The sequence below is a fragment of the Tympanuchus pallidicinctus genome, unplaced genomic scaffold (genome assembly GCF_026119805.1).
Source record: "Tympanuchus pallidicinctus isolate F22 unplaced genomic scaffold, pur_lepc_1.0 scaffold3, whole genome shotgun sequence".
NCBI lineage: Eukaryota > Metazoa > Chordata > Aves > Galliformes > Phasianidae > Tympanuchus > Tympanuchus pallidicinctus.
In genome coordinates, this window is record NW_026294747.1 from 52,071,449 (window position 1) to 52,082,473 (window position 11,025).

The window sequence follows — 11,025 nt, forward strand, 5'->3', positions numbered from 1 at the left end:
TGTGACGGCTGCCTCGCGCGCCGCGAGGGACCGTAAATAACGAACCCCCTGCCGCGTCGCGTGATACGCTATTTCTTTTTAGTCGAAATTCCACTCGCTGACGCCTTTCCTCCTTGCAGCTTCACGCTGATGCAGGGAACATCGCGCGTCCACCACCACTTTTGATCACGAAGCATAGAACACTTACGAACACTAACTGTAGAACACTAACGCTTAGGGTTTGGTTTTGTTTTCGTGGGTTTTTTTTCCCTCTCAGAGTTTTCCCAGGCCCTTTCCCCACCCTCCCCGAGCCTCTCCAAGTCCTCTTGAACTGAGCAATGGCATTTCCTGGAGCTTCTGCTACCTGCAGGGCTACTGGACACATTCACGGGGCTCTGTGGCAGGCATTTGGCTTTTCCACCCAAAGGGCCTCTGCCGCTCTTGCGGGAGCCTCAACCCACAGAGTGCCATCAATTGGAGGCCATTTCCAGAGATGCCATCACTTCTGTGTTCACCCAAGGAATCATCAAATCATTACAGTTGGAACAAACCATGAAGATCATCTTGTCCAAGGAGCTCAGCTCCGGGTGGGCAACGGCAGCAAAAGACTTGATTACAGATTTGAAAATGCCACAAGCTACAAATATAGCAATCAAATGTACATATGCATATAAATAACCCTCCCTAACATCCACTTTATTGACATTCACCCCTGTTCTGATAGCCATGATGACGCCATCATAACTGTTATGACATCACAATAGCCATGGTGACATCACAATAGCTGCAATGACATCACAATAGCTATGATGACATCCTGGTGTGGGCCATGGCACTTTGTACCCCTGGAGCCCCATTGACTGTTTTTTATAGTAAAATCTCATTCCTCATCATTGCTCCCATGGTTTTGGCTCGGGTTTCTCTGGAGCTCCTCAAAGCCATCTTTGGGCCAGGGTCAACCTAGATAACATGTAAATAATTAATCATTTAAATAAATAACCTGCTGTCTGCAAACAGCCCCTCACTCGGTACACAGGTTAATAAATATGTCACATAACACAAGAGTGGAGCACAGAACCTTGAGCTTCCACTGCTAACCTGAGGGAAGAAAAGCAGTGAGTAGTACTGACAGGGGCAGTGGGATTGGAGCACCATTAAACTGCAGTCTGGCTACAGATGTGGGAAGATGGCCCCGAGCCCAGTGAGCTTTGTGTGTAAATAAGAGAAATAAGGCATGGAATGCTGGAAAAAGGAATATTTGTGGGCACAGTGGGACGAGCAGAGAGCACTGCATAGAGCACTCGCCGTCCCACAGGCACCTCTGGAAGCAGTCCTGTATCTGTTGCTACTGGGGCAGTATTTGCCCTAAAGGCTTCAAATTTGGCCCAATTAAAAATCACCATTCCAACGAGTAGCAAAATATGAAGGGGAAACCAGATATGATCTGAAAAACGTGACACCATGGAGGGAAGTGCAACAAATGTGTGAAGCTGCATGAAACCCCCACGAAGAAAGCACAGCAGCGGTGATTCCCACTGCCATTTTCAGTAATAAATATATGAAGCCCAATCCCTCAGACCCCAAATCAACCCGGGGCAGCGGCCCCTCCATCACACACGACGAGGGGGAGAAGTTTTGCGCGGTATTTGCGCCATCGCCGCGTGGACGGAGGCTCAGCGCCGCGCCGCGCCGAGACCGCGCAACCTCCGCGCAGCCGCCTCCCTCAGTTTTTCCACGCGTGGGCTGCCCGGCACGGCACGGCTCGGCACGGCTCGGCCCAGCCCGGCGGCAGGAAGCGCGGGGGGAGCTGCGCCCACCCCATCCGCCGCGCAGGGAGCGGGCGGAGCCGCGCAGGGTCGGGGCAGCGCTTCCGCGGGGGTAAGCGGTGCGGAGCGGCTGCGCGGGGGGTGCGGCGAGCGGCTCCTCCCGGCCCTCGTGCCCCTGCTGCGATATTCGGGGGGGGGGGGAACAATAGCGCGTATCGGCGTGTATTTGCAGAAGGGGCCGGCGGGCGCGGGGCGGCTGGGCGCAGCACAGTGAGGGCTTTGTGGGGCGGCACAGGCTGCCCTCTGTGCGCTTCCCCGCGCCGGGTGCGGTCTGCGCTGAGCGACGGCGCTTTGACGCGTTGTTAAAGTTGGCACCTGCGCGGCTCTCGGTGCTGTGGTCTTCGCTGTGCGTAAGAGAGGGAGGGGGTGGTGGGGAAATTACTGAAGCTGGGCGCAGCGGGAGGAGGCTCTGGGGTTGTGCTGTGCGCTTGACGGGACTTGGTGCTGGGACAAACCTCCTGCCCTCCTCACAGACGCGCCATGGACATGGCCGGCCACAGCCTGCTCCTGCTCCAGCAGCTGAACATGCAGCGGGAGTTCGGCTTCCTGTGCGACTGCACAGTTGCCATTGGAGATGTTTACTTCAAAGCCCACAGAGCGGTGCTCGCTGCTTTCTCAAACTATTTTAAGATGATATTTATCCATCAGACAAGGTAAGGATGCGCAGATCTCTTCCTATCGCCTTACTGCTCTCCTCGGCTTTCTGCTTTTTCCTCTTTCTAAAGGAGTTGCAATCTAAAAGAGCCCATGTGGAGATGTTATGTGGCCTGAGATTGTTTCCTAACCTGGCCCGCATCTCAGTTCCTGCACAGCCTTCCCAGCATCAGCGCTGCCATGGCCTCAGGAATTGCCCCAGCCAAGGAGAAAGCTGATCCTGTGGGGCTCAGGCAGTTTTCTGGCTCAGCTGGGTTCCTCCTGACAGGATCTGTGGGCTCAAGGCAGTCAAGGAGCCGTGGCCTTATCTCTTTGCTGCACTTCAGAAGTCAGCAGATAAGGGCCAGCACTGTGAGCATCCACTTATTCCAATCTCCTGTCTGGATGTTTCACTCGACTGAGCCCAGGGTGGTTCTGCAGGTATAGGGATGTTGGCTCTGAGCCCTAACCTCTGAACTGCAGCGATGGATTAATCCTTTCTCTGTTCTCCCTCCTGCCCATGGCAGTGAGCTCCTGGCCTCCAGCGCCTGCCCAGGAAAATCATCAGAGAATCACCAGGGTTGGAAGGGATCTCTGGATATCCCCCAGCCCCCTGCTAAAGCAGTTCCTGATTGTAGGTTGCACAAGAAAGCATCCAGGTGGTTTTGAATACCTGCAGAGAAGGTGACTGCACCACCTCCCTGGGCAGCCTGTTCCAGCGCTCTGCCACCCTCACAGTAAATAAATTTTTCCTCATGTTCAAATGGAACTTCCAGTTCGTGCCCATTGCCCTTGTCCTGTCACTGGGCACCACCAAAAAAAGCCTGGCCCCATCCACTTGACTCCTGCCCTTTAGGTATTTATAAGCCTTGATAAGATCCCCTCTCAGTCTCCTCTCCTGCAGGCTGAACAGCCCCAGGGCTCTCAGCTTTTCCCATAGGGGCAATGCTGCAGGCCCTGATCCTTGGCCATCCACACACAGCCATTGCTTGGAAGTGAGACGACAAGCGAACTTCTGTAGCAGTAGGTGTTGTTTGCTGACACTTAGGTGCAAAGCTCGTAAAGATTACATGGCAGTGGCGGCTGGATTTATTACCTGAGCACACAAACACTCTGTGCCTCCTTAGGGTGGCACACATGGCTAGGAGCCGTCATAGGTGGGGCAGACAGAGGCCAGCTGTGCTCACAGTTCTTCACCGCGGCTCTGTGAGCTGTCGTTGCAATCACCCAGATACACAGAATCATAGAATCCTTTGAGTTGAAAGAAACCTTTAAAAGCCAGCTGGTCCAACTCCCCTGCAACAAACAGGACACCTACAGCACCATCAGGTGCTCAGAGCCCCGTCCGTACACAAACACGAGTGAGCACTGCTGTGCATACCACGCTCCTTCAGGCCTTGGCAAGGAGCACTGGCCGTCATGGACCTGCAGCCAGGCAGCAGCGCCGGCATTCTGCAAGCCAATGACGGTGCAGATGAATGGGCAGATAATGGGTCAGGGCTGTAATTTGGAGTCAACGATGTGCTTAATCACCTGTCTTGTTTCAGTGAGTGCATAAAGATTCAGCCTGCAGACATCCAACCGGACATTTTCAGCTACCTCCTGCACATCATGTACACTGGGAAGGGCCCAAAGCAGGCGGTCAGCCAGAGCCGGCTGGAGGAGGGCATCCGCTTCCTGCACGCCGACCACCTTTCCCACCTCGCTGTCGAGATGAACCAGGCCTTCCCCTCAGAGGCCGTGCAGTCCTCAAACCTCTACGGAATCCAGATCTCCACTGCACACAAAGCAGCAAAGGAGCGGCCAGGCGCCAAGGAGACGCTGGGCAGCGTGGGGGGCCGGCCTTCTGCCCCAGCTGAGCACCCGCAGCTGCAGCTCTCCCTCGCCATCGGCCTGGACGACAGCAGCCGTGAGCAGCCAGGCCCGCATCCCACAGCCCAGCCCGCAGCGCTGGCCAGGCCAGCAGAGGAGGTGCCCAAGCTTTCTGTCTCCATCAAGCAGGAGAAATGTGAGACTGAGCCCGTGGTGTCCCAGAGCTGCAGCCCTCCTTCCCCGGACAGAGCAAACCCCATCCTTGCCAAGGCCAGCCTCAGGGTGCACCTGTGTCACTACTGCGGGGAGCGCTTTGACTCGCGGGCCGGGCTGCGGGAGCACCTGCACACCCATGTTTCAGGCTCGCTGCCGTTCGGTGTGCCAGCCTCCATCCTGGAGAGCGGCGGGCTCGGCGAGGTGCAGCCCCTGATGGAGGGCAGGGAGGGCGGGCAGCACCTCGGAGCCTTCCTCCTCAGGGAGGATGAGAACCCGCTGGAACATGCGGGCTGTGGTGAGCTTGAGCCCCTGCAGATCGGGCAGCTCTCCCTCATCTCCAAGGACCACGAGCCGGTGGAGCTGAACTGTAACTTTTCCTTCTCGAGAAAGAGAAAACTGGGCTGCACTGTGTGCGGCCGCACGTTTTTCCGGAAGAGCCAGCTGCTGGAGCACATGTACGCACACCGGGGGAAGCAGCTCAAGCACGGCCGCAGCCCACGGCTGGAGAGTCCCCTCACCCCAAGGTTCCGGCCCTACAGTGACAGTGATGGCGTGGGGAAGAGTTCCAGCTTGTCCCAAGATCACTTGGATGAGTGTTTACTGGAGTCTGATCTCATCCAGGAAAGCGTGGATACGATCCTGGTAGAGTAGTTCTCCCTGTGCAGCCTTTGGACACTGATCAGGGGCATTTTCTGTGCACTGAGCTGCCAGATCTGACTGTTGTCCTCAGCCAGAGTTGCCCTCTCACTGAGCTAGCTGTGAAGAATGGTGTGTTTGGTTTGTGTGTTTACTTTTTTACCTCTCTAACTTTTAAACTCAAGCTAATTCAGCTCTAAGTCTTTGAAGCCTCCATGTGACTCGGTTACATTTTCATAGATGTGAACTTGTTCTTGCCCTGCTTTACTGGAGTTCGTATTGTGTTGCTGGGTGTGAGGTTTACACATCCCCTAATACATGGAGTGGTGTCAAGGGCTGTTTGTAGCCCATAAAGTTGTTCTTCTGGTTCTAGATTGAGGGAAATGTAGAGGGAAATATATACATTGTTCTTCCCCAATAGTTTGGTTTTAATTAAAATAAATGAGGAGATAAGTCCCAAAGTTTGTGTTTATAACTGCAGTTAATAAATCTGTGCATAAATGCACGTGGGAGCCATAAGGCTCATCTTTTCAAGGGAGTTAGTGGCAACCTTGACTTCAACAGGCCCTAGAGTCCTCATCAAATGAATTGCTAACATTTATTTGCATATTGCTTGCATAACTAGGAGTTGGACTTGACGATCCTTTTGGGTCCCTTCTGACTTGGGATATTCTGTGATTCTACTCTGAGATGTGCTTAAGGGCTTCACATGGGTTTTTTCCTGTTCCTCCCTCCTCAACTGCTGCTGCATGAACAAGACATGCATTGATGCCTCTCTGTGGTCAGCTCCCATTACTGGGCCTTCTGAGCTCTGAGGGATGGGAGCTGTGAGGGAACGTCCACTCACGGAGCTTCTCAGTAACACGTCCTGACCAAAGTCTTTACAGGCCTAACCAGCTCACAGGGCTTTGCTAGGAGATAGTCATAGAATCATTCAGGTTGGAAAAGACCACTAAAATCATCTAGTCCAACCATCAACCCGTATCAACCCACCCATACCATGCCCATGAGCCACGTCCCTCAGTGCCACATATCTATGGTCCTTAAATAAATACTATTACATGCTATTCTCTGCTTGTGAAGCCTTTACCTAATTCCTTACCTAAGATGGTAAGATGTAGACTTTGCCTTTCATTACTCAATTTCTGAAGCCCAAGAGGGGGTTTAAAATTGTACACGTTCCTCTGGTGTTTTATCCCTCTGTAGTTTTCCACCAGAGGTACCCGTGCTTCCCACCAGCTGGGCTCCAATCCATCCCATCTCAACATTGCTGTACTTACGGCACTGAGATTCCTCCTGCAGCGAGAAGCTGGGGCCTGGTGAGCTGCTCCAGTAACCCCAAACCCCATTACTCATTACACATCCCCCAGCCCCTGTGGAATTGAGTCATTGTATAGGAAAGGAGGTTTTGAACAATGGTGAGAACTGTTTGCTGTCAACGTGCCCGGTCCACATCTCTTTGTAGCCAGGACCCTCGAGCTGTCATCTCATTCTGGAGTAGGATCTGGAATGTAACCACTGCTGCATTTAGAGCCCGTGGAGGCCATTGTGAGGGTGGCTGCTGGGCAGGGGAGCTGAGCTCTGTAGGGGATGGAGCGGCCGCCAAGTTGTGTTTTAAGACAAAGGAGAAAAACAAGCAGGCCCTGAGCTTGCATGGATACTGAGTTGCTCTGCCCACTGTGTGCCTGTCGGGTGTTCGCGTTGCTCTGGTGGGGCTGCAGCTGGGCTGGGTGGAAAAAGAGGTTTTGTTGAGCAAACAACGAAACCCTCCCAACAAGCAGACTCAGGGCCAGCTGCTTGCATACTGGGTCCCTGAAGTTCAGTGGGATGGCTAAAAAATGAAGTGCTGTGACAATTCCTTATTCAGGTTCATGTGTTTGCTTCCAGGAGCACAAAGAGGAATCTGCTGGGTAGAGAGAGAGCTGTGGGAGGGAAGTTGAAGCTGCAGAAGTGAGCTGAAAGTGACAGTTTTTAGACAGTTGAGCAGTCCATGGGCACTTGGTGACCTCAGCGAGATCTCTAGCTCATCTGAACTCATTTGTGTTGAGAGTCAGTGGCCCTTGATGTATTTGCAAGTCCTGCCGAGATCAGCAGGACAGATAAACCCATGGTGGGGATGCTTTGAACACAGTGTAGTCAACAAAGGGCTCAGTATCGGGGACAACAGGAAATGTTGGTTTGGTTTTGGCCATTAAAGGCAGCTTCAATGAAGGTGGTGAGCTGGGCCAGACGCGATGTCCATCCGTGCGTCAGCTGTGGTTTGTGCACACCTATTGCAGGAGCACCTCTGTGTAACACTACAGCTCCATCTCAGACAGCACTGTGCTCAGCACATCTCTGATATTCCTTACCATTCCTCTCCCTTTTAGTGTGTGCTTTGGTTCATCTTTGTGGCACTGAACATCTGTGACATCAAACGTCGGTGAAAGGCATTTTCTCATCATTTGCAATAGAAGAAGAAATGTATTTTCAGCATTTTTCTTCTGAGCATTAAAGCGCTGTTATAATTAAAGCAGCAGAAGAAGCTGGAGAGACAGAACTGCACGCTGCAACCTCCCCTTGCAGGCATCGCTTGCTCTCAGCCTTAGAAAATCATAGAAAATCATTTTGGAAGGCAGCTCCATCTTCTAAGCAAGAACAGTAGCTGCTCCTGGGCACATAGGAAGAGGTTTTACCCTTGTATGTAGAACACACTTGGGTTATTGTATACTCAACTCTGAGGCAGGGCATGCTGGAAAAATCTGCCTGATATGTACAGCCAGAAAAAATAAAAGCTTTGTCCCTGTGTGCAGGATAATGATCCTGGTAATTCCTTTCAGTTGCCTGTGATTGATCGATCAGTGCACGTGGGCTTAGGTAAACAAAGGCTGAACATGTTGCCCAGAGAAGTGGTGGGTGCTCTGTCCCTGCAGACACCCAAGGTCAGGCTGGACGGGGCTCTGGGCACCTAATGGAGCTGTGGAGCTCTGCTCTTTGCAGGGGAGGTTGGACCAGATGGCCTTTAAGAGCTCCTTCAACTCGAACGGTTATATTCTGTGACTCTAAAGACCTGGAGTGATGCTTAGAGGCTTGTAAAAGCTCTGTGGGTGCCAAAGCTTTGATGAAGCAGGAGCACGAGAGGTCTTTGGCTATGGCCAATGAAAGGGCATTGTCTATGGCCTCATGCACTGCAGGTGACTGCTCAGCCCAGTCCCAAAGCATTAGTGCAGAGTGCTCCTCCAGTGCCCATTAGTCCTGGGGATGCCATCAGGTGCTGCAGTGAGACATCATTTCCGTAGGTAGTTGAATGCTGTTGACCACTGCGTGCTGCACAACTTCCACATCATGGAATCGTTTGAGTTGGAAGGGACCCTTAGAGGTCATCTGGTCTGACCCCCCTTCAATGAACACCTAGAGTCAGGGGGGGGGATGCTGGCTGCCAGGAGGTGACGCAGGCTCTCTCTGCTCCTTTCCAAGAAGAACAACAACAATAACCTCCAGCCTTCAGCTCGGTGGGCTGCCCACACAGTGCCTTGCAGCAGGGCCACAGGGCACTGGGACACAGCCCCCGCACTGGGAGTGCTGACAGCAGGAAGCACATTGTAAACTCGGAGCACTGAACGTGAGAATGGAAATAAACTGTGAAACGCCGCTCTCATGAGCTTGCTGGAAAGAGCATTAATGCTGGTAATGAATAGTTCTTAAATATGTTGGAGGTGGAGGGCGTAAATTGAGTGCAGGCAAAGCTTTCAGAACTGTAGTGAAAACCATCAGCACATGCAATTCAATCTTATTTCCCATTTCATTTCCATGTTCCATAAGCAGGCGCAGGCTTCGGGCCATTGGCTCCCAGTGGCCCAGGAGGAGCTTCATCCTCAGCCCATCACGTCCCTCCCACAGGCAGCAGCCAGCAGCACAATGTGACACACCACCGAGCTCAGCTCCAGCTTTGCTGCTGGGTAAGGAGCTGACAGGCTTCTCTTCTCTGCTCCTGCCAAAAAGAAGCTCTCTGTGTGGGCGTCCTGGCGGTCCAGCACTAGGAGAAGCTATTCTGAGCAAAGAAAACTGGGGAGGAAAAGACGAATGAAGCCCTAAATGGCACGCCAGTTAGGTATTTACAGTTGGAGCAATGTCAGGACTGAATTCCTTGAAATGCAATCACAGCACATGTGGGATTTGCATGTTTCATTAAGAAACAGTAATGACGCAGCTTCAAAGGCAGCCTAATAGTGGAAACTCTTCCATGAAATATTCTGACCCAGACACCTCCGCCCTCAAAACAAAGGTGCAGCACAGCACAGCACCTCGGTGCCTCAGTTCCAGCCGAGCTAAATTGTCCTGGTGAAGCCATGCAGCTGCTGCCGAGGTCAAACTTATGGGGTGATGGGGGCTGTACCCAGCTCTAGTGGGGGATGACGCCTTCATCTCACTCATTTGAGTTACAAAAGGGTTTTTCTTGGTGTCTCTCCCTTTTGTATCCAGCGTGTTTGTCAATTTGTATGTTATAACAGCAGTTTGTAAATGGTGGTTGGGGGGTATTTTTCACTGAGATCCACTTCCAAGCTGAATGGACTTTGAGTTTGTTGTAGAACAGCCACACTTAGCAAAGAACTGCGTTTTCCACAGCGAGCTGCAAAAAGAAATGTGACAGTGGTGCCTCCCAAAAATGCTGATCTATACTGTTCCTTAAATAACCATACAAGCAATAACATCCTCTGATTAGTTAAACAAAAACACATTTAATGTAAAGATTTTATCTGGCTGCAAATTAAATACTTCATTATTGTAATACCACCCAACAAGAGCTAACAAGAACCGTTTCTCTGGGAAACGAAACTGCAGATGTAAAAGAACATTAAAGAAATTATTTAAATCAATCTGTTCCCTTGGAGCGTTTCATTATTTTGAGTTACAGATGTGGAAGTCCTCCATGTGGAGGATGGGCGATAGGAGGGCTTTGCTGGTCCACCAGCAGGGTCCCACTTCCACCCATCACTTCCAAGCACAGAATTCCCATGTACTACATGAGCTTGCCCAGTTTATTTTGGGCACCTATGACAAAACTCTTGAATTTTCATGTGACGTAAGCACACATATGAAAACATCCATCATTTGTGCAGGGAAAGCATCAATTCCAGTGCTGGGTGCCCACTTGCTGTAGTCCCTCCAGCAGCAGATTGGGCCTCACTGCACACTGCAGTTCCTCCTGGGCAAAGCAGAGGCAGGGGACTTGTTGAACAGCAAGCTGAGCGATAGCTGCCAAAAGGAGTGCAGGAAACAGCTGGGAAAGAAAGCAGCAGTGCAGACTGCAGGGTGAGCAGGAGAACAAATTAATTAATTGCGATGCAGCTACAAAGCAACACTTCCATATCCGAGAGGGGCAGCAGAGCGACGAGGAGGCAGATGGCCCAGAGGCAATCCCAACCAGCCAGAGCAGGCCCAGACTATGCACTGTGCCCATTTCTTACAGTCGTGAGGAGGAAACAGTCCTGAACCCTCCCTGGTGCTCTTGTGCAGCCAAGCAGCCTCGTGCTTCTCAGAATGGTTCTGCTCCAAAAGTGTACGGGTCCTGTGATTCATTAATGTCCAATTCTCTCATCGTAATGGGGGAGCAGAGAAACTTAATGAAATCATTAACAGGCATTAGAAGTCTGTGTTTTGTTCTGCAAACCTGAAAGAATAATCAGTATTAATGTTATTTAAAATGTACATTTTTTTCAACTTTTTAATATGCTGTTAAGTGCCTCAAGTCCTTAGGAGCCCCATACACTGGGAGCTTGGGTTATGCAGTCTGTTCCACTGGCAAAGCAGCTCATCCAGTGGGGGGATTCAATTGCTGGGCTCTTCTGAGCCAGATGAGATCTGCAGTGCTTCACAAATACCTGCTGGAGTCTGTGGGCTTTCAGGAATCTGTGAGTGGAAAAGACAGGGCAGCAACCAGAAG

The 11,025-nt window shown here is 51.7% G+C and overlaps 1 protein-coding gene across 3 annotated transcripts; it reads left to right on the top strand.

Annotated features, from left to right (window-relative positions):
* The first annotated feature begins 1,743 nt into the window (after nt 1-1,743).
* ZBTB25 (zinc finger and BTB domain containing 25) lies at nt 1,744-5,563 on the top strand. 3 transcript variants are annotated; one of them, XM_052695597.1, is made up of 3 exons: nt 1,744-1,857; nt 2,279-2,458; nt 3,986-5,563. In XM_052695597.1, the coding sequence occupies exons 2-3, from the start codon at nt 2,286-2,288 to the stop codon at nt 5,115-5,117; spliced, it is 1,305 nt and encodes a 434-aa protein (XP_052551557.1). In that variant the 5' UTR covers nt 1,744-1,857; nt 2,279-2,285; the 3' UTR covers nt 5,118-5,563. The 3 variants fall into 3 exon arrangements, with proteins under 3 accessions (XP_052551557.1, XP_052551558.1, XP_052551556.1); XM_052695598.1 differs by lacking the exon at nt 1,744-1,857 and adding an exon at nt 1,942-2,151; XM_052695596.1 differs by lacking the exon at nt 1,744-1,857 and having other exon boundaries at nt 2,166-2,458.
* The last annotated feature ends 5,462 nt before the right edge of the window (nt 5,564-11,025 follow it).